General features: G+C 37.4%; 1 protein-coding gene and 1 long non-coding RNA gene across 6 annotated transcripts in view; both read left to right on the plus strand.

The window, feature by feature from the left end:
- The first annotated feature begins 225 nt into the window (after window positions 1–225).
- On the plus strand, window positions 226–8,746 carry LOC127630439 (uncharacterized). Of its 4 annotated transcripts, none has more exons than XR_007968870.1 (7): window positions 226–344; window positions 561–653; window positions 749–849; window positions 1,698–1,765; window positions 7,932–7,982; window positions 8,131–8,215; window positions 8,309–8,746. It is a non-coding gene; the product is annotated as an uncharacterized LOC127630439 (long non-coding RNA). The 4 variants fall into 4 exon arrangements; XR_007968871.1 differs by having other exon boundaries at window positions 749–817; XR_007968872.1 differs by lacking the exon at window positions 1,698–1,765 and having other exon boundaries at window positions 749–817.
- A 4,100-nt stretch (window positions 8,747–12,846) lies between these two features.
- LOC127630944 (E3 ubiquitin-protein ligase TRIM33-like) overlaps window positions 12,847–23,789 on the plus strand; it is a 33,455-nt gene continuing 22,512 nt past the window's right edge. For both annotated transcript variants that reach the window (XM_052108845.1, XM_052108844.1), the window contains exons 1-4: window positions 12,847–13,421; window positions 21,467–21,585; window positions 22,680–22,827; window positions 23,212–23,344. In XM_052108845.1, coding sequence (XP_051964805.1) covers window positions 12,863–13,421; window positions 21,467–21,585; window positions 22,680–22,827; window positions 23,212–23,344 — 959 coding nt within the window. In that variant the 5' untranslated portion in view covers window positions 12,847–12,862. The remainder of the gene's footprint in view (window positions 13,422–21,466; window positions 21,586–22,679; window positions 22,828–23,211; window positions 23,345–23,789) is intronic.

Genomic DNA, 23,789 nt, shown 5'->3' on the forward strand with positions numbered 1-23,789 from the left:
GACACCTGACTGAATGTATGTTTATATATATATATATATATATATATATATATATATATATATATATATATATATATAGAATAATTGTGCCTATAAGATATGACTTTACTATCATTCTCTACTGTATAAATAGTAATAATACAGATCTCTTTCCACTCCGACACGCAAGACGGCGCTGATGTTCATATGTATGTTAATGAAAACATTAGAAACTGCACAGCGTTCAACGCATTTATTTCTGGGAGGATAGTATTGCTGGGCCGTCTTGAGTAGCTGGTGATGTTTTTGTTGATGCTCTGCCGCATTTTGACCAGGGATATGATGCTCCAGGGGTCAGAGAAGCAGTAAGTAAAAGGAACATGCATTTTTATCTGGCCAGTCCCTAACATAAATAATGATTACTTGTCCTGCAGCCTATAGTTTGAAAGCGAATTAATATATTCTGGTTTTCTGGAACTTGAATGTGACAGTTAAGCTGTTTTCTATTACATTTGTAGAAATTACAATATTGTTTATAATCTTTCCTTATTCATCCTTAAATCGGTTTTGATCACTCTCAGGCAGCTGCTTTGGACGAGGAGGAGACAAGACGATACAGACCAACAAAGAACTAAATGAGTTACCTGCCCACACCTGATTTCTCAACTTTTGAGGTACAAAAATGAATTATTATTATTATTATTATGCTTCTGTCTCACTGTAATCTACATTTTCACACTATAACTTTAGTGTTGTTGTTAAAATGTAGACAGGTCATGAAGAATGAGTTTGAGAGACTTGGTGCTCGTCAACCCATGGAGCTGCTCAGTATGAAGAAGTAAAAGTTTACTGATTAAACTATTGTCACAGGTATTAGACTGTAGTCTGCTGATGACTTGTCTTTAATTCTTTAATGAATTGGTTCTTTAATTCACCAAAGTGGCATTCAACTGATAAAAGTATAGTAAGGACATTACTGATGTAAAAAAACTGCACCTATCATCACTATTTGAAAAAAGTCATTTTTGATCAAATCTAGACAGGCCCCATTTCCAGCAGCCACCAATACAACACCCTTATCCGTGAATAATCATGCTAAATTGTTAATTCGGTACTAGAAAATCACTTGCCATTATATCAAACACAGTTGAAAGCTATTTGGTTTGTTAAATGAAGCTTAACATTGTCTTTGTGTTTGTTTTTGAGTTGCCACAGTATGCAATAGACTTGCATGTCTTAAGGTAACCGCTTTCTCAAGAAACTCCTCAGTCAATCATTGTTTTGAGGAATGAAGGCTATACAATTCTGGAAATTGCCAAAAAACTGAAGATTTCATATGAAAGTGTACACTACAGTCTTCAAAGACAAAGGACAACAGGCTCTAACAAGGACAGAAAAAGATGTGGAAGGCCAGATGTACGTCAGAGTCTCAAGTTTAATAGTCGAAATAGTCGCCTTGCATGTCCTCAGCTGACAGCTTCATTGAATTCTACCCACTCAACACCAGTTTCATGTACAACAGTAAAGAGAAGACTAAGGGGGGGCAGGCCTTATAATGTCCTGACTATACATTGTGATCAGTTGAATGCCACTTTGGTGAATAAAAGTACCAATATCTTTCCATAATAGGACATTTTTACTTCAACATTGTTAGGAATATTTTTTATCTAGTCGCAATCTCCAATTCCCCTGTCCCGTATTTCTATGTTCGTGCCCAGTGAGGTGCAGTCGTGACTCTCTGGAGACTTCGCGAAGGAAGTAGAAAGAACGACAACACACACAGTCGGTCTGTATTCAGTCTACTCAATGTTTATTAGAGCAAGCATTTCATTTATATTTTTCATGAGACAATAAGCAGCCAATAGGAAAGCCTAATATCAAGGGGGAGAAAATGGGTGTACAGGAAAGAGACCATATACAGATGTTCCAGCCATGATACGTACCTTACGGTTGACCTTGTTGAATGGGTGTGACCTTAATCAGATCACAGAAATAAGTATGTGGAACATGATAAAGAGGAAAAACTGTCCGCAGTTGCTAAATATATTGACTCACTATCATGCGCACTGCAGCCTGCATCTGGGGTCAACTGAACACACATGGAAGGCCAGAAACACATACACAGAGCAGAACAACATACATTATTAGTCTAGAATTTGTTTTCTTTTTAATTTTACAACTCTACCAAAGGAGAGACACTTGTTTCCATTTATACCGCACATTATTTTGAACATCTTTGGTACGAGCAGCCTTCTCCTTCGTCTGGGCAGAACAATGGCATGACAGCTTGGCATGACTGTGTTAATAACTCTATGGCCCAGCTTGAGCACCAGGCAGTGCGTATTGAGAACCTTGTACTCATGGCCCAGTATGGGACCAATGCATGGAAAGTGTTTAACGAGTAAGTTAACAGAAGTCAGTAATTTGAACCATTATCATTAATCGGAGACTCTCCATATAGATTCGTATTTTCACCCCACCCGGATTCCTAAGTTCAATCCAGGGCGTGCTGAGTGACTCCAGTCAGGCTTCCTAAGCAAACAATTGGCCCGGTTGCTAGGGTGGGTAAAGTCACGTTGGTTTAACCTCCTTGTTGTCACTATAATGTGGTTCTCGCTCTCGGTGTAGCACGTGGTGTGTTGTACGTGGATGCTGTGGAGAATAGCGTAAAGCCTCCACACACACTAGGTCTCCACAGTAACGTGCTCAACAAGCCACGTGATAAGATGCATGGATTGACTGTCTCCGATGCGGAGGCTACTGAGATTCGTCCTCCACCACCCGGATTGAGGCGAGTCACTCCACCACCATGTGGACCTAGAGTGCATTGGAAATTGGGCATCCCAAATTGGGGAGAAAATCTAGAAAATTCAGCTGTGATTACAGTGAACACTGTTTGTAGGCTCATGACCTTAGTTAAAAAGATTTTAAAGACATTTAAAGTAATAGTTCACCCTAAAATGAAAATTCTCTCTTCATTTACTCACCTTCATGCCATCCCAGATGTTTATGACTTTAATAGTCAATATAGGGCTGCAAGTGTCAGTTTTATTGATAAGGGAGTGTGGTCTAATGATTTATGGGGCGCGACTGGAAGTAGTTGACACAGATGTTTATCTTTGATAATAACCTGAAGTATCTGACCATATGTCTGCTTGAGAGATAACGATAACCGGATGTTTTGACATTGTCGGTTTGAGAGATAATGATAACCGGATGTTTTGACATTGTCTGTTTGAGAGATAACGATAACAGGATGTTTTGACAGGATGTCTGCTTAGTTGATAACATTACGCCTCCTAAACACTAAACGATTTTCAAAGATGTCGGATTATGGTATCGTTCATATTACACAACTGTCTGTCTTGTCATGGAAGTCCTAAGGTTTTCAAATTACTCAAGGAATCAGCGACAGTGGTGAACACATTACAAAACATTCCAATATTGATGAATACCCGACAGAGTACACACGAGAAGTGATACGAGATACAAAAACCAATTCATGATCCTATATTATGCATTTCAGAATATGATGTTTGTTTTTAATCGCTTAAAGACATCATATATTTTATTGGTTACAATATGAAAAAGTACCTCCTACTGAAAAATCTACCCATTTTCTCACCTGACTGTCCAAGAGAATTGGCAATTTCTCTACAACCCTTCTCTTTCTCCACCTGGTTGTGGTACAGTTCAGTTGAAACATCAAATGGGCACTGGTGCTCCTGCCAATGTTCCACTAATTTTTCCTCAATTTCTTCGGTCCAATGAGATTTTGTTAATACCCCAGACATGCTAGTTGATGTTCTGTTGCAGGTACATCAGGACTCCTCCTGAAACTTCCCGTGCCCCTTTTCTTGCTCTCTCATTGGCTGTAGGTCAACGCTGCAGTTGTATTCAGTCAAATCACATTGCGCAATTTGGAATCGCAGACAAATCCAGATATTTAACATACTAGATATCTTGCTGCCATCGGCGATGCGTCGGCGCTTCTTGCAGATTGTGTCTTTAATAATTCATACATTGCATTCGTCACTCACTGGAGTGAGCTCCGTTTTGCCTATGATTTCGGGCTTTTGATGGCGATCTCCACAAAACTGTCAGCGAGTGAAAATGGGGGCTAAAATCGTGTAGTGTAAACTCTGCATTAGCCGGGTGTGTCTAACAGGAAGTGTGTTTGATCTCCTTTTTTTTACGGATGTTTAAAAGTGATAAACGTTTTGTCGAGCGTGTGGTTTAAAAGGTGTGATTTCCTGAGTCTAGATAACTCCTACATTCAGAAAACTTCTGAGCGTTGATGATCATGGCTGTTTCTCCAGTGAGAGTACAAGTTGAATTATCTGAAAGACTCACTTTTGCCACAAAGTGAAATAATGGATAGAGTGTGGCAGAGTTTCCCATAGCCTATGAGAGAGTTGGCGGGTTTGAGTTAAATAAAACAACACATACGGTCAAGTTGAACCAGAAAACTAGAAAAGTTGATTATGACAATCCACCTGTGCTTTTCACGGAAAAAGATTGGAGTTATTTCCATAATTGTGTCTGGAAGACTTTGACGGCTGTCTGAGACTCACATCTGTCCATTATCATATAGAATGGCTTGATGCCAAATGTCCGATTCAAAGTGGTCAGTGATTTTAGGAACAAGAAGCTGGATTATCATGTCTCCATAGGCACTTCGGGGGTTAATACAGAAGATTTTAATGACTCTTCTTCAGGAGACAGTGGCACCGATTTAACTGGAATGATCGTCCAGCTTCTTCGAAGTCTTTCAGACACAAGTATGGAATTAACTCCAATCTTTTTGTGTGGAAAAACAAAGGCAGATTTTTTTAACGAGTCATCAACTTCTTTAGTGTAGATCTTGACAGTACATGTTGTTCTTATTAAGCTTGGACCCGCCAACACTCTCATAGGCTTAGGGATGGGCACGAGTTCTCAAGTACCCGATTACTCAGAAGTGACAGCAATGATCGATCATGAAAACTATGATCGAAAATGAAAGTGCTTGACGAGACTTTTCACTGAATTCGAAATTCTGTGACAACTACCTGACAACTAAATACAAACGTGTCATAGAGGGGCCCTATTTTAAATTTTGATATTGATTATATTGTCGTTATAAAGTCTGACATAAAGTGTGTTCCATTGCAGATTTCCCAGTATGAAGTAAAATTCCAAGTTAAATGGGAGGAAGCATGAATCATCTCAGCAACAGACTCCAACACTCTGGAGAAGTGTGCGTGCACACACAAGGCGATGACTTTCTTTCAAACATCTACTGTTGAAGTCAGACGTTTGCATACACATAGGTTGAAATCATTAAAACTCATTTTTTAACCACTCCACAGATTTAATATTAGCAAAGTCGTTTAGGACATCAACATGTGCATGACACAAGTAATTTTTCCAAAAACTGTTTACAGACAGATTCCAGTGGATAAGAAGAAACTGCCTTTGAGCAGCTTGGAAAATTCCAGTAAATTATGTCAAGCCTTTAGGCAATTAGCCATTTAGCCAGCTTTTGATAGGCTAATTGGAGTCAATTGGAGGTGTAGCTGTGGATTTATTTTAAGGCTTACCTTCAAACTCAGTGCCTCTATACTTGACATCATGGGGAAATCAAAACAAATCAGCCAAGACCTCAGAAAAAAAGGTTCATCCTTGGGAGCAATTTCCAAACGGCTGAAGGTACTACGTTCATCTGTGCAAACAATAGTATGCAAGTATAAACACCATGGGACCACGCAGCCATCATACAGCTCAGGAAGGAGATGCATTCTGTCTCCTTGAGATGAACATGGTTTGGTGCGAAAAGTGCAAATCAATCCCAGGACAACAGCAAAGGGCCTTGTGAAGATGCTGGAGGAATCAAGTAGACAAGTATCTATATCCACAGTAAAACAAGTCTTATATCGACATAACCTGGAAGAAGCCACTGCTCCAAAACTGTCATAAAGCCAGACTACAATTTTCAAGTGCAAATGGGGACAAAGATCGTACTTTTTGGAGAAATGTCCTCTGGTATAATGAAACAAATGACCATTGTTATGTTTAGAGGAAAAAGGGTGAGGCTTGCAAGCTGAAAAACACCTTCCCAACCATGAAGCATGGGGTGGCAGCATCATGTTGGTGGTGTGGGGGTGCTATGCTGCAGGAGGGACTGGTGCACTTAACAAAATAGATAGCATCATGAGGAAGAAAAATTATGTGGATATATTGAAGCAACATCTCAAGACATCAGCCAGGAAGTTAAAGCTCAATCGCAAATCAATCTTCCAAATGGACAATGACCCCAAGCATACCTCCAAAGTTGTGGCAAAAAGGCTTAAGGACAACAAAGTCAAGGTATTGGAGTAGCCATCACAAAGCCCTGACCTCAATCCGAAAATTTGTGGGAAGAACTGAAAAAGCATGTGCGAGCAAGGAGGCTTACAAACCTGACTCGGTCACGCTAGCTCTGTCTGGAGGAATGGGCCAAAATTCCAGCAACTTGTGAGAAGCTTGAGAATGTGGTTGAGCGAGAACCACATTATAGTGACCACAATGAGGTTAACCCAACATGACTCTACCCACAGTGGTGTGCACTTAGTAAGCTTATTACAACCCCCCATGCACACACAGAGTACTCGACAAGTACTCGAGTAGACAAAATGCCCATACCTACATAGGTTATGGAAACTCACTCTTCACGTCTGACATGAACCCTGCCACACTCTATCCATTATTTCACTTGGGGGCAAAAGCGAGTCTTTCAGGTAATTTAGCTTGCACACTCAATGGAGAAACAGCAATGATCATCAAGGGTCAGAATAGTTTTCTGAATGTGGTGTTATCCAGACTCGGGAAAACACACCTTATAAACATGTTTCGACAAAAGTTTTATCACTTAAAAACATCTATCAACCAGAGGACAAACAAACTTCCTGTAACCACAAACACACTTCCTGTCAGACACGAACAGCTTTTATTATCAACTAAAAAGACATCCTGTTGGACACATCCAGTTATCTCTCAGACATCCTGTCAGACACATTTGTTATCTCTCAAACAGACATAATGTCAAACACTTCCGATTATTGTTATCAAACATAAACATCTGTCAACTAATTCTGGTCACACCCCCCTCATAAATTATCTGGCCACGCCCCTCATCAGTCAAATTTTTACATTTGCCTCCCTATTTTGACTACTGGCTTTCTTTCTTCTGATGAACAAAAACATTTTTAGAAGAATATCTCAGATCTGTAGGTCCATACAAAGGAAGTGAATAGTGAATAAAACTTTGAAGCTCCAAAAAGCACATAAATGCAGCATGAATGTGATCCATACAACTCCAGTAGTTTTATCAATGTCTTCTGATGCGTTCCAGTCAATTTGGGGTGAGAACAGCCCAAAAGAATACTCCTTTTTTACTATAAATCTTGACATCAGCAGTCTCTTTGGCAGTCAAGAATTCAAGCTCGATTGCACTTCCTAGCACAATCAAGTTTTCTGGGCATGCGTCAATCACTAGGAAGTGTAATGTAGCTTGAAATCATTATCATGCCTAAAGATTGCAATGGCAAGATGTACAGTGAAAAATAAGTTATATTTTTGTCTGTTCTCACCCAAAACCGATTGGATCACTTTATATTAGAAGATATGGATTAAAGCACTGAAGTCAGATAGATTACTTAAATGCTGCCTTTATGTGCTTTGTTGAGCTTCAGAGTTCTGGGCACCATTCACTTGCATTGTATGGACCTACAGAGCTGAGATGTTCTCCTAAAACTCTATGTTCTACAGAAGAAAGTCCTACACATCTGGGATAGCATGAGGGTGAGTAAACGATGAGTGAATTTTCATTTTTAGGTGAATTATTCTTTTAAGCTCTTGCTTGCGAAACGTTGATAGAAATTTGAATAAATTGTGAGATTTGATCATAATTGGTTCTCTTCTCTATTAAACAGTAATTTGGCCCTAAAGATTGAAAATGCACAAAAGGAACACCAGAAGCGTAGGTGAGTAACAAAGTATAAGTCAATGTGCACTAATAGTTTGGGAAATTATTTGATCTTGACATTAATATTAATACAATTAAATTATCTATAAACATCATCATAATAATGGGTTTGCTCATTGTGATGCATTTCTTTGGTCTCCTTCCAGAAAACAGATAAAGGACCTGAACTGGCTGCGCAAAAACGATCAGCTAGCTGGTGGAGCCAAACTTGGAGAACTTCAAAGAGTCAAAGTCAGCACTGCATTGAGTATATTTCTGTCTCAAGTTTAACTCAATCAGTTATCTGAACTGTTATATATGTGTTTTTGCTTATTTGTTTCACAGCTGGGTGTCCCTCATTAGCAATGACCTAAAATCGAGCGTACATCGTACAGCTGGAGAACGGAGTGAGACAGATGAAACAGCAACAGGGTCAGGAGAACAAAGAGACTATTCGACCGGAATATTAAATAATGACTCCAGTTCAACACCATCTTGAGACTGTTGCAGGCTTTTGCTTGTCTTGGACCAGTAAATGAGCACTATCAAAGTGCCACTTTTTTCAATTAGAATTTTGTTCTATTTTTCATGACGAAGAGAGAGACATCTTTATACAAGGAAAACAGACAATAGTGTTTTATTGCAAATGGATTAACTACTGTTGTAGTCCAGATGTCATAATTCTGCACCAAAAGTCATTGTCTTTTATGTGATTACCTGACAGACCTTTTAGGTAAAACATTTTTTTTAGCTCTTTGTATTTTTTTTAAGAAACACAATAAAATGCTGAAATGACTTGCCTTGATAAGTTCCTCAACAAGATGTTACCCCATCAATGTGCCTGTAAATGGAAAAGATGAATTGTCATACAACAGCCTAATGGGTCAAACAACTCATGAACACTGTGTAGATTTTATAACATTATATATTCCTGTAGAAATGTTACAAACTGAAAAATAGGCAACAGGGAACTGTATTGCATTGAATGTAGTTGTTACAAAGTTACAGGGCCGGCCCAAGCCTTTATGGGGCCCTAAGCAGAATTTGATTTGGGGGCCCCTCGGTGCCGCCAATATGATTGAATATTGTCAATGCTTGATTATTCGCACACTATAAATCTAACACACCCCTTATCAATTTTATTAGTTGTAGCTGTGTTGCTTACAACATACCAATGTCTGCCTGGCATGATTTTACCATTCTACGGTTTTAAATGTGACAGTAGCACACCTATATTTACCCAATCTTGCTGTCCATCTGTTACCAATTTTGTGTACTCCCTACAGAACAATTAGCAGCAGAAGCTGTAGACAGTATCATTTCTTTTTAAATAAGTGAGCAGCTCCTCTTACATTATTTCCCCATTAATGAACTTTCTGTAGGTGTAGTGGAAGCTTCGGCCATCAGGTTTTTCAGGGAATGTGAAGTTTTACTTTATAGCCAGTGACCCTCTGCTTACCAGATCAGTCCTTTCTGAGTCAGACAGGATAGATGACCACATCAGTGGATGTACATGCTGGGAAGTGCTCCTCGCATGCAGAGGATGGACCTGATGAAAGATGAAAATAATAATAAAAGCTAGCCATGTTAGATGTAATGCAACTGGGGCAGGTGGCGTTCGTTGTGCCCCACGTCCAAAATATTTCAACAGTGCTCCTAGGGATGTTTCATAAGAGTACATATTTGACAGAATATTTGACAAAATATGTTATTTTCTCAACACAAATTATTATACACAGCAGCAAGCCATCTGTACACCTAAACAGCAACTCTTAATCTATAACTAGCTAACTGAGGCATAATGATATTGGAATATAATAGCAAAGACCCCCAAATGGTAGACTAATGTAAATAATGTTAAGTTCTTATCAGTACAAAGTTTATGGAACAGAAGCTTATTTTTATTACAAAAAATATATACACAGTAAAGTTATTTTTACACAGAAGACAAAAACTTTAATCTAAACTTGCTAAGTAATATGTTGTACTATAATATATTAAGATGTCAAGGCTATTTACTGATGTTTAATCAAACTTTCCTAAAAAAGCAGATATTCTACAAAGGCTATGTTAACTAACTAGCCAGCTAATGTTAGCTCTTAACAGCCTAGCTACTTAACATACCTTTATCATGCTGTTTTTTCTCTCCCTCTTTTTTCTTCTTTTTCCTTTTCTTTGCACCAGAGGATATGTCCTTTTTTGTGACATTGCTGTTTTGCTGTCTGAAGGTGCTTGCATCCTGCAGCCTGTTAACATAATATTGCATTTAATATTGCATTGTCCATTGACAGTATAATCACAAAAAAAAAAAAAAAAAAAGAAAAAGTATGTGCTCTTGGGGGCCCCCTGGTGGCCACCGGGGCCCTAAGCAGCCGCTTAGTTCGCTTATGCCTTGGGCCGGCTCTGCAAAGTTATGTAACTATTGATATGTACAATGTTTTACCTTGGACTTTGCTCACTTTGTTCAAAGTAACATAAACAGTGTTGTATTTGTTCAATGCAGCAATGGCTGCATATTTTAGCTGTTTGCATGCTTTTGTCTAAGCTTTTCCCCAAATACACACTCCCCATTATCAATCAAATTGATTAGAATTTTACAGACAATTCGAGTTCCTAATTATTCAAAAGAAACAGTCCTGGTATAATACAAGTTAAGATTATTTAACAGCATTTGTGGCATAATGATTTCCACAATATATAATTTCGACAGGCCCATTCTTTATTTTTTTTAAACGTGGTTACAGTAGAAGTGAATGGGGCCAGTCCAAAAATGCTATAAGGCACATAGTTTCAAAAGAATAGCCACAATATGTAGATATTGTACATGTTAACATAAATTTAGTTTGATAAAATTGCTTACCAACCTAATCTGTATAAAGTAATATCCAATAATAGCCTACAACTTTTCTTTCGTGACAACAAAACCCTGTAATCCTGTTTTTTAAATGTAACTTGTCAGAGATGGTTAGTGAGCGATTTTATTACAGTGGAATCATATTGACAGTATAAACAGTTATTTTGTCTTGTGGCTACAATTTTCAAACTTGCCGATTATTGACTGGCCCCATTCACTTCCATGGTAAATATAACGGGGTTGTATGACCTTTGTAATAAGTACTTTTACATTAAAAATTGTTAAAATATTTATTTGAAATTTTTATTTGTATTAATGCACTGTTCGGTCTGGAGTTGATTTGAAAGTGACCATCATAGGAAATTAATGGGATTTTTGTTTTTGCACAATTTTATAAAAACATTTAAAAAAAAAAAAATGCATCAATGCTCGAAAAAACACACACATGGGGTTAGACTATCAAACATCAAGAGTGCAAAACGCACACACATTCACACACACACGCAAAGCCTAACTGGTCAGATTATAAAGCAATGCAGAACACACACCAAAATTAAATGGTGAGACCATAACACATCTACAATGCTGAACATGCACACACACACACTGATCAAAGGGAAAGTTTACACTCTTTGTAAAACCATGTTTAGGGTTGAATGTAATAATGTGGCATTTTTGCAAAAACTGACATAACCTCAAACAAACCAAATAAAATGCTAAACTTTGATAAAAGTATATATATTCATATATATAGCTCTGGAAATAATTAAGAGACTGCTGAAAAATTACCCGTTTCTCTGGATTTACAATTTATAGCTACTGAATATGTTTGAGTAAAATTAATATATACTGTATAGTACTGACAAAATTTCTCCTAAATTCCAGATTAAAAATATTGTCCTTTAGAGCATTTATTTTCAGAAAATGACAAATGGTCAAAATAACAAAAAAGCTGCAGTGTTTTCAGACCTTGAATAATGAAAAGATCTGTGATGACCTGGGGGTGCTTCAGCAAGGCTAAAATCAGGCAGATCCGTCTTTGTGAATGACACATGAATCAAGCCACGTACAAGGTTATCCTTGAAGAAAACTTGCTTCCTTCTGCTCTGACAATGTTCCCCAACTATGAGGATTTGATTTTCCAGCAGGACAACGCTCCATGCCACACAGCCAGGTCAATCATGGTGTGGATGGAGGACCACCAGATAAATACTGTTATGAGCAGCCCAATCTCCAGACCTGAACCCCATTAAAAAAATGTCTGCAATGTGATCAAGTGGAAGATGGATGGCCACAAGCCATCAAACAAAGATGAGCTGCTTTATTAATTGCGCCAGGAGTGACATAAATCAGCCAACAGCAATGTAAAGACAGGTAGAGAGCGTGCCAAGACGTTTGAAAGCTGTGAAGCTCCCAGCTGTGAAAATCAGGGTTACTGCAGCCACCTAGTGTTCATACTTGGAATTTAATCTGGTTTTCATATTGTATATATATTTTAAATGGACACTTATGTGGACTGGTCCAGTATTTGAGAATATATTAATAAAAAAATTGCGAAGTTCAAGGACTGAAGTTAGAATTGTTAAAATTATTTCATAGCAATTAAAAAAAAATTATTCTTTCATAGCAATTAAAAAAATGACACTCTTAATGTTTGACTGGGAACAACTGTAATGTGATTCAATAATGAACAAGGCATAAGGGTTAAGAACATTACAGGTAGCTTGCAGTGCAAAAATGTGTTACAAGTGGTAAAAACATACAATCATATAATAATACAACTTTTATAAAACTTTATACTATTTTACATGTTATAATATTTTAAAGTGCCCTTTAAAAATTTAAAACATTGCACAGCTGTCTTTTGATGTGCAATATTTTAAATGAATTATTTTTTAAAGTACACTTTAAAATATTATTATTTAGCACGTTCATTATTGAAGAACCTCTCCAGCCTGTGACGCACAAGAGAGCGACGCAATGACGTCAAAGCCATCGAATTTTCTAAGCGCGTTGAACGTCAGGCGGTTCAAATAGGAGCAAAGATGGCGGACAACAAAGGCCAAGAGTGTACGCAGAGCTCCGTCAACATGGAGGTAGAAACTCCGACGGGAGAAGAAAACGGAGACGGCGGCGCGAAGGACCAAGAGCCGGTCGTTTTAATCGTCGCGGACACGAAAAACGGAGGGGACGAGCTGAAACCTCAAGAGACCGTCTCCCTATCGCTGACGACATCCAGGACTAGCAACCGCAGCGGCGAAGCTCGAGACGGGACCCCGAATGCCGAGAGCAGTGAGCAGCCGCCGCCTTCGTCCTCCTCTTCCTCAGCGGAAAGCACCACAGCTGGCGCATCACCCGCTCTCACCACCGAAATGTCGCCTCCTCCACCAGCACCACCACCAGTAGCACCTTCTTCCTCAACCCCTGCCGCCCCGATAAGCCTGCTGGATACGTGCGCTGTATGTAAACAGAGTCTGCAGAACCGCGACTGTGAGCCCAAACTCCTGCCCTGTCTGCACTCTTTCTGCCTGAAGTGCATCCCGCAGCCGGAGCGAAAGATCACCGTCCCGGTGCAGGGCCCCCATGGGCAGGACACTCATATTGGTAAGTTTGGAAAAGGGAACTGAGCTGTTTCAGTGAAGTCCCTACATAACTCAGCATTGTTTACACATGGTGGCATCATGTGAAGACTGGATTGAATGTGCAGTCTTAAATATGGGTTGAATTACAGGTAGTTATTTTTATGTGATCGCACACACATATGATGAGAAGTGAGTATATAGTATGATGATTGATTTATATAGTATAAGTATTGATGTGTTGTTGGAGGTTTTGTATTTCCCCCCATGCAATTATGGTTACACCAGGTAGCTGTCAAATTATGAAGGGATAATTATCAACAACAACAACAAACTCATGTTGTTACAAGGCGTATCCTTTATTACTTTTTCTTCTGTGGAACACAAAAGGTGATGTTTAACTGAATGACAGCCTCATTCACTTAAAATGTATGGGGGAAAAAAAGATACAATGAAAGTGGAAGGTGACTGAGGCTGTCCGTCAAGTAACATTCTTCCTAACATCTCCTTTTGTGTTCCACTGAAGAAGGTAAGTCCTTGGTTGTGGAACAACATGAGGGTAAGTAAGTTATGACATTATTTAAAATGTTGGGTCCATTTAAGCATGGTTCATTGAGCCATGTGAAGTTAAGTAAACACCAGCAGACTGTTCTTTGTATGAATTTTTAAGTGGAAAATCTTAGGGAATATATTTAACCAAAAATAAAAGTACTGTCACCATTTACGCACTCTCTGGTTGTTCCAAACCATATGATGCTCTTTTTTTTTTTTACATGGAACACAAGAGCAGATGCTAGGCAGAATGATGGCATCAATAAACATTCACTTTCATTGTTTGGAAAAAAAGATGTAAAGAAAGTGAATGGTGACTGAGACCAACACACTAGCCTAACATCTTCTTTTGTGTTGCAGTGGTCTGATCCTATCTATGTCAGTCATACACTGGCATCAGTTCATCGCACAAATGCTAACATTGTTTTGACACGCTTTTGTTTAGTATTGATGCTGAAGTTTGGTGCTGTCAGTAAATAAAGCCTCTAATGTTGTCCTAAACTGGTCAAACACATGAGTTTTTTTGGAATAACGCTCCACGGGAAGTGGTAATCCAGTGACCCCCGTAGGCATCTCACAGTGTGGACATTGCCATTTATTGCCCTGGCCACATCTGCAGTCCTCATGCCTCCATGCAGCATGCATAACTTATGTATAAGGCTGTGTTATGTCCATTTCATCAAATAAATACATACAATATTAACTTATCAAACTAATTTTGTTATTTTGGAATATAAAATATAACATATATTACCATAGGCTATTACTATTATCATAATGATTATTTTGCAACATACTGATGGAGGCTAAAGTGTAAACTTGTTCAAGAACTATTTCCGGGGCTGTACTGAATTATGACACACATGACGATTCACCTGTAGTTTCAATGTCGTTGCATGTTATTTGCAATATAGAGATAGTCTGAGATCCTATGGAGCGTTCTCGTAGTCAACACTATTCTTACAAACTTCTCCCAGATGACTGACAGAGGGGGGAAAAATTGAGAATTTACAATTTGCATGTGTTCCCCGAGACACTATGCTTTGGGTGTTGGCGTCAAAACGCAAATTAACTTCTGAAAAAAAAAAAAAAATCGGACGTCTTTCGTCTGTTCTTCAAATTATTATCAGGTGTGTTTTCTCAAGCACGCGTCTTTGTGTCTAGCATAATTTCTTGTTGAAAGTGGCGAGTAAATATGCAAAATTACCCGCCACTGTGCAAGAATACTCTGGCTGTTAGATTATAAATATTGCGGGGGCGCAAATAGGGCTGGGGCGGTATGGATTTTTTCTAACCGCGGTTGAAAAGAAAGATATTCCCGCGGTATAGCGGTAAACCGCATTAAATACATTACATTGGATCAGAGAAGTCTCCCCCCGACAGACTTTGGCGCACACATCAGAAGTCGCTTTTGATAGACAGACTTTAAATATTGTCACCTACATCCGAAGAAAAAAAACGAGCACAATTTTAAATAGTCAAATTTTCATCAAGCAGTAATTTGGCATGAACTAATCACTGTATAGATTTCCTTATTTAAGATTATTCTCAGATACATTCGCATTGAAGATGGGTCAGACATGATTTTGACCACTTTATTAAGTTTTGTTTTGTAGAAAGCCTTTCTTTAACTTAAAATTTCGTTTTGTATAAATTGTATCTTAATTTTAATCACTGTTTCATTAACTAATTGCCTGGAATTAATAAATAAGAAGCAAATATAGCAGACATATAATCAGCAGCAGGACGTGGAAGCGCCGATGCGATCTCTTGCGCGTGAGCTCTCTCATAAATGAACCGAAACTCGGCGGCTAGGCCTACTGCCTCACAGACATGAGAAATAAATAGAAATCTTAAAATGCATTTTAAACAAAATTCAAAACAAAATGATAAAATTTTAGGCTACAGTAGCCTAGTAGTCAGGTTTGCCGATGTGCGTTACTATTTATTTATTTATTTTTATCCCTGTGCGCCAATCGGAAACGGACTTCACTGCTGATATTCTGGGGATACAACATAGCCAATAGGCTATAGCCTACTAGGGACTTTAGCCTTTAAAATATCTTTGCTGCATTGGATCAGTCTCCTTTCTAGAACAGCCAAGAGCTTTCTAGCCTCGCGGCAGCAGCGCCTTGCATCGCTCAGACCTTAAAACAGTCAGCGCCGTGGATGCGGTTTTGAAAATTTATAAAAAAACGTTGGTGCGGACAGATGAGTTTTGTGATGCGGTTGCGGATTAAATAATAATAGCCCATCCCCGCATCTCTAATACAAATGGAATGTTATTATGTGTCATGGAACATTGCGCTCCCCAGCTCGCGAAAGGTCGGATTTGCTCCATATTTTGATAAGTTTTGTTTAGAAAACCTTGAATCCATGTAGGCTAATATCATTAGACACAACGAATCCATGTCATTAGACACAACGTGCACACATGTGCAGGCCAATGGTTTTTTTGTTTTTGTTTTTTTGCGGTGACGACGGTGACAAGCTCAGACCCGCGGTTGGAGTCACGTGACCGCGGTATTGCGGTAATGCGGTAACCGTCCCAGCCCTAGGCGCAAAGTAGTTTACGGCATCCAACAGTTTAATGAGCCTTTTACAGCTAAACTATTTATTAAAGCGTGTAAGGCAGACTCTGTAGAATGACTCCTGACAAATACTCTTCACAACACCTCTCAATTTAACTTCTGGATTATGCATAAGAACAGGAACATTGATCACTGCAGAGAACAAACAGCGCTTGATGTCTGTAACAGCAATGCATTAAAGGACTAAATGTAAAGAATTAAAGAGACAAAACATCTCCGAGTGAAAAACTGATATGTAGAACTCTGCATAAATATAGCTTCCTATATTTATTAATCATTGTTGCATTAAGATAAACAAGTATATTTTTTTTATTAAATATTTACATTTTAATTGGTGAGACTATTTTAAAATCGTTTGGCTCAAAAATCATGATTTGTAACAGAAGCTATTTTTCCCCCAGCACTATTAATTATATATTTATTATTTACAAGATGGCAATAATACAATAGGATGCCTAATGCCTTAATAAACAGGATGGAAACTAACAGGATGGAAATAAAGAGCTAAAGTTAGTGTTTGCTCAGTGAAGGATTGAGAGATTATTTTGATTGTTGTGTTTTTTTTTTTTTAATATAATTTATTTACCAGTCAAATTTTAGCTGAGTTTAACAAAAATGCATGCTTCACATTTCTTCCTTTAAACCTGTTAAGAACATGGCCCTGTTTACATCCATTGTTAGTGCCTTATCATTAAAAATAAAAATCTGTTTTTGCTTATTTTTTAATTATTAAAAGGATCACTTAAAAATCAATCTCTGTGGTAAATCAACATTTTGCCACAAATGCGGTTGATAGAGCAACTTGTATTAAACAAAGGACATAAAATGCCTTGTGACAAAGTTTATCTAAAATCCATTTCTCTATCAAAATTTGTTTCACTTATTTTGAGAAAAATACGTCAAACACCTTAATTTATCAATTAATACAAATGTGCTTGATCTTTTGCAACATGCTATGAAAACAAACATTCTGTAAGTTTCAGATCTCAACTTCCTCCCAGTCCAAATAGACCATTTACTGAAAAACAGCTTACTTTGAAATCCTCTGGTTTCTGACATCAGAATCATTAATATATAGGCGCCCATATTTACAAGTCAATTATGCCTATTGGGAGTTCAGACACTTGGGTTGCCCTGTTCCATGAGAGGAAAGAGAAAGGAAAAAATATGGACCATTCAATTCTAAGATTCAATTCTTAAATATGTTAAATTATCAAGTTTTAAATAAAAAATGAATGATGTCACCCCTGTTAATTCTCAACAAACTCTTCCTTCTAACTAGATGTCAAACTATTGTTATCGGCTTGACTGTGACCATCTGATCTATTTGCCCACACATCATGAAGCCTTGTCTTGGTGTACCATGAGATTTAAACATGACCAGCCCATTTTTAAGATATAAACCACTGCTGTTTATTTATAGAATGTGTCGTGGAAAATCACAAAGAACTTCTCTAAGATGCAAGAAAACTCTCGGAGTCTTGAGTTCCAGATGCCAAAGTTGTAGTTTATTGAACACCAACAAACATGAGTCCGGTCAGCTGTCCGTTCTGACTACATCATCCTAAGTTCTCAGTTATATACCTTTTGTTATCTTTTTACCCACTATCTCTGACCAATGGGGTCACTGCCCTTGTCTTTTTCTTCGCCACCAATATGTTTTATGTCCTTCGTTAATTAAATATTGGTGGAAAATCTCTCGCCCATCTTTTTTTTTTAAAACATATCTTCCATATGCAGCTGGCAACTTCTCATATCTTGGGCATATGTCACAGTTTATGCAAAGGTCACATTGATTTAGAATCACTTGTGTAAGAGACATACCTTTCACCTACATTCCAGTGTACCCTCATAATGAGGCGGCTTTGTTTGCTCATACACCATATAATTTGATTAATGAAAGATAATACATGCTTTAAAGATATACATCATACATTCAACGCATTAAAGCAACACACCATGTCAGAAATATATCATACAAGAGATACCTAACTTAAAGGTATTCATCATGGCATGTTGGATTGTATCGACTCCAGGAAGAGTAGCCGCTCGTGTGCAGCTAATGGAGATCGAAATAAATAAATCATGTAAGAAATACATCATGTATTTTAATGAGACACGCCATATATTTTAAAGATATAGTCAGCATATAACTAATTAAAAGAAATACATCAAAGATATATGTCAAAATACAACTAATTAAAAGAAACACATCATGCCTTCAAAGAAATACACCATAAATTTTACAGCTCATAACTAACCTATATTTCTGTCACATGCTCTAGTTTGTGAGTGCTATCATGTGACTAATGAAAAATGTCATTAGTTGCTTTTGAATTTAAATTGAACTGTATCATATTCGCTAAATATAGTGGTTTGTAACAGTCATTGTGCATGATAGCAGTCATGTTGATTGCTTTACATGGCTTTGCATGTGACATGTTGTGAATGAATGGCTCACTGCCTCCGGTTAATATCAGTACAGAGTAACCCAGCTGTAGGTTCCACTGTGTTCCAGTGCAGTGTTTCTACTGCTGCTCTCACCAGCCAATCATCAGACACGTTTTGCAGCTGAGGGCTTAGGGAAAACTGGCTGAAAGTGGTATGAGCCAGTGCAAACTGGCTTAAACCAGATTGCACTGGTTCTAGCTTCAGTTATGTGGGGGGATTGATGGGCCATCAGGGAGATGAGGGGGAGGGGTGTTGCATGTGACAAATGGGGAGGGGCCTTTCCAATCCTACCATATCTGAGTTTAAAATTAGATTAAGATTAAATTAAATCAGTTTTATGAATAAAGCATTTTTATCTTATTGCTGAGTCTAGAGCAGACTCTTGGTTATTATGGTAATGGTTAATAAATCATTATGAATTATTAAGCAATCAAAATCATTTTTGGATTTTTTTGAAGTCTTCATTACAACATATGCAGCATAAATATTTTGTGTTTCATGTGCAACATAGGCCCCTGGTTAGAAAAGGTACATTTCCAATGGGAAGATTTATCTGTGCCATATGTTTTCCTGCACTAAGTTGGATTGTTTATAATAAATCTCCAAAATGAAATTTCATAATAAATAATCTAGTTTTATGTTAGCTGGCTCTATGATTGCAATTAGTCACATCCTGATTATGGAATGGAAGGGATTTATATTATATATACAGTTGAAGTCATAAGTTTACAAACACTTATGTTGAAGTCATTAAAACTAATTTTTTTTTTAAACACTCCGCAGATTTCATATTAGCAAACTATAGTTTGAACTACAGTGAAGTTGTTTAAGACATCTAATTTGTTCATGACAGAATTGTTTACAGACAGATTGTTTTGCTTTTAATTGACTATATCACTAATTCCAGTGGGTCAGAAATGTACATACACTAAGTTAACTGTGCCTTTAAGCAGCTTGGAAAATTCCAGAAAATGATGCCAAGCCTTTAGGCAATTAGGCTAATTGCAGTCAATTGGAGGTGTACCTATGGATGTATTTTAAGGCCTACCTTCAAACTCAGTACCTCTTTGCTTGACCTCTTGGGACAATCAAAAGAAATCAGCCAAGATCTCAGAAAAAAAAAACATTGTGGCCCTCCACAAGTCTGGTTCATCCTTGGGAGCAATTTTCAAAAGTGCACTGTAAGTCGCTTTGGATAAAAGCGTCTGCCAAATGCATAAATATAAATATAAGCCACTTCTCCAAAACTGCCATAAATAAGCCAGACTACAGTTTGCAAGTACACATGGGGAAAAATATCTTACTTTTTGGAGAAACTTTCTCTGGTCTGATGAAAACAAAAATGTAACCGTTTGGCCATAATGACCATTGTTCTATTTGGAGTAAAAAGAATGAGGCTTGCAAGCCGAAGAACACCCATCCCAACCATGAAGCATGGGGGTGACATCATCATATTGTGGGGGTGCTTTGCTGCAGTAGGGACAGGTGCACTTCACAAAATAGATGGCATCATGAGGAAGGAAAATTATTTGGATTTATTGAAGGACAACAAACTCAAGGTAGTGGAGTGGTCAACACAAAGCCTGACCTCAATCCGAATTTGTGGGAGTAAGGAGGCCTACAAACCTGACTCAGTTACAACAGTTCTGTCTGGAATAATGGGCCAAAGTTCCAGCAACTTATTTTGAGAAGCTTGTGGAAGGCTACCCAAAACGTTTGACCCAAGCTTAACGATTTAAAGGCAATGCTACCAAATACTAACAAATTGTATGTAAACTTCTGACCCACTGGGAATGTGATGAAATAAATAAAAGCTGAATTAAATCAATTACAATTAAATAATTGGGTTTTATATTGTTGTGTACTAAAGTCAAAATAAATTATTACAATCTTTCTTAAGCTGGAGTAATGTTAGATATTATAAAAAATATATATAATGTTAAAAATTACATTTATTTTCAATATTTATATTTATTGTGAAAATTGCTGTATAAATACATTTGTAAAAAAAATAACAGAAAATGGTGAATTACAACCATTTCTTAAAATTATTTTCTTTTCATAATATATAAATTATACGGAGAGTAATTTTTATTTCTGTTTAATTTTTTACTATGGCTGTCAGTACAATAAAATGATAGTGATGAATCTAATGATTTCAGCATGAAACTGTAATAATGTCGACATTTTTACCCTTTTTTCTCTGAAATTTTTGGGGACCCCCAGCCCTCCCTTGGGGGATCCTGTACCCCAGTTTGAGAACCCCGGGTCTAGGGCACCAGTGAAACAGGACTTCTACTAGAGTCTCAAAAAAAAAACAACAAAAAAAAAAAAAAGGGTGCACGACGCCCCTGTGTAGTATACTGGAATAATAATCACTCTTTGATTTGGCTCACATTAATAAGGCTTCATTTTATTTATTTTAATCAAACATTGCTAACTCTTTCTGTAATTTTTCTGTTATTTTGTTCTCCAGTGAACGTCATGCGTTGTACAGTGTGTCTTCAGGAGTACAAACAGACCGACATGGTGGACAATTATTTTGTCAAGGACACGTCAGAAGCCACGAGCAATTCAGTGGAGAACTCTACACAGGTCTGTGTATTTTTCTCAATTAATCAATAACAAATCCTACCGATGCCACTGCAACAATCTTGAAATCAGTGGCGGTTTGTGTGGAATTTCTCTCCAGAGGCAAATATTTAAAACCATATTGATTGACCAAACCAATACAAGATTACATTGTTTTATTATCTTTTATTTTATCTTTTTATTAAGTTATTATGATTATGTATGATCCTGCTGGTTAGTCCTGTTTTAAGATCCTTCAACAATATTTTGGCTAAATTTGAAAGCCTTCTTTACCTGTTGCCTGGCAATTAACCACAAGCCAATGATGCTCTTACTACACTGGAAGCTGATTGGCTTGAAAGGTTGCCTCTGATAATGATTGGTTATAAACGAAGGAGGCGGCGCATTTTATTCTGCCTCCATTTGTCCTTTTTGGACAAGCAAATAACATTGTTATTTGAATATCCATTCTGATTGGTTAGTTAGTTTACTATTGAAAGGCTTTAGGCCGTTGCGGCCTGTAACATTCATTCCGAATCATACAGTGATTAAACTTGCCTGGGCTATAACGTATGAAATAAAAATGATAAATATATATACGTTTTTTTTTTTTTTTTTTTTTACAATTTATGCTACGGAGTCATACAGATTAATATGTTAATAGATTAAACAACTGTTTATTGAAACTGTTAATTTAATTGTTGTTGTTACCTTCATTTTGAAGGTAACATTTGTTTTTGATGTTCAGCCTCCCTTTCCGGAGGCACAGCTTGAAAAACCACTTATAAATAATTAATAGTTTGTGTTGGTAAATAATTGACTTGAAATACAAAAAAATATAAAAATAATTAGGGGAAGTATTTTAAGAATACTCTAAATTAAATTTAAAAAGTAAAAAAATGTAACTACTGTGTTTTGAATCAAATTGATACTCATGAGTCAAATGGATTCTCTTTCAATACAAAGATTCACACCCTTATTTTTAACTTTGCTTTTGAGCGGGCATGCTTGCATTCATTATGTTGTCATCAGTTTTTGATTTTGTGTATAAATCAGACTTTTGAAAACAAACATTTTAAGAGGTGTTGTGAATGCGTCTTATATTTGCTCTGTAACAGGTCTGCACGAGCTGTGAAGACAATGCAACCGCTGTTGGATTCTGCGTAGAATGTGGGGAATGGCTTTGTAAAACGTGCATTGAAGCACATCAACGGGTCAAATTCACCAAGGACCATAAAATACGCAAAAAAGAGGAAGTGTCTAATGGTATGTGCTATAAAAACGTCATAACCATTTCAGTTACAACTAATTGATTTTCATTTTTAATTGCTTGTATTTGCAAGACATTTACGAAACGATAATTTCCGTTGTTAAATGTACTAAAGTTAAATGTCAGATTGCAGCGTTGCTTGAGTAGTCCTGCTTTAGTTCAAATGTTTCGGTGAGTGTATGGCAGGCTGACTCCTAGTACAGTTTCCATGGCAACAGGCAGAGTTTTGAGTGAGTCTGCTCGGTCTGTACTGTTTTCATTTGAGCTAACCCACTTAGTTTACCATGTTTTGAATCATATGGCAGTCATAGTCTGAGGACACATGAAGGGGGAATGAAATGAGAAGCAAAAGAGGAATTTGGCTTGGTTCTGTGTTGTAGAGTCGGTCGGGACGTCAGGCCAGAAGCCTGTCTTCTGTCCGGTGCACAAACAAGAGGCCCTGAAGCTCTTCTGCGAGACATGTGACACTTTAACCTGCAGAGACTGTCAACTGCTGGAGCATAAAGAGCACAGGTCTGTTTACAGGAACCACACCAACATACTCCTCATCTGCAGCGCATTAAATCATTTGGCACCGTCTGAAAGCGCTTTTGAGCAAGACAATTGAAATGGGGAGGGTATATATACCTGAAACAAAGACATTGCGTTGAAGTGTTTGTTCACCAAAAAATGAAAAGTCTAATATCATTTACTCACTCTCATATTGTTCCAAACTATTATGACTTTAGTGCAACACAAGATGAGAAATTTCAAAGAATATTGTTGATGCACCATTTTTTTTTTTCATTCAATGAAAGTGAACATTTTTATGAGTTTTTTTTGTGAACTATACCTTTTTAAATATTTTTAAAATGAAGAATGTATTACAGTTTTTCAGGGACAGTATGGAAAGTCTCTTGAGTTGTGTGGTATTCATATGGTCATCTATATAAAGCATTTATCAGCAAGCTGGCATTCT

This window comes from Xyrauchen texanus, chromosome 37 (genome assembly GCF_025860055.1).
Source record: "Xyrauchen texanus isolate HMW12.3.18 chromosome 37, RBS_HiC_50CHRs, whole genome shotgun sequence".
NCBI lineage: Eukaryota > Metazoa > Chordata > Actinopteri > Cypriniformes > Catostomidae > Xyrauchen > Xyrauchen texanus.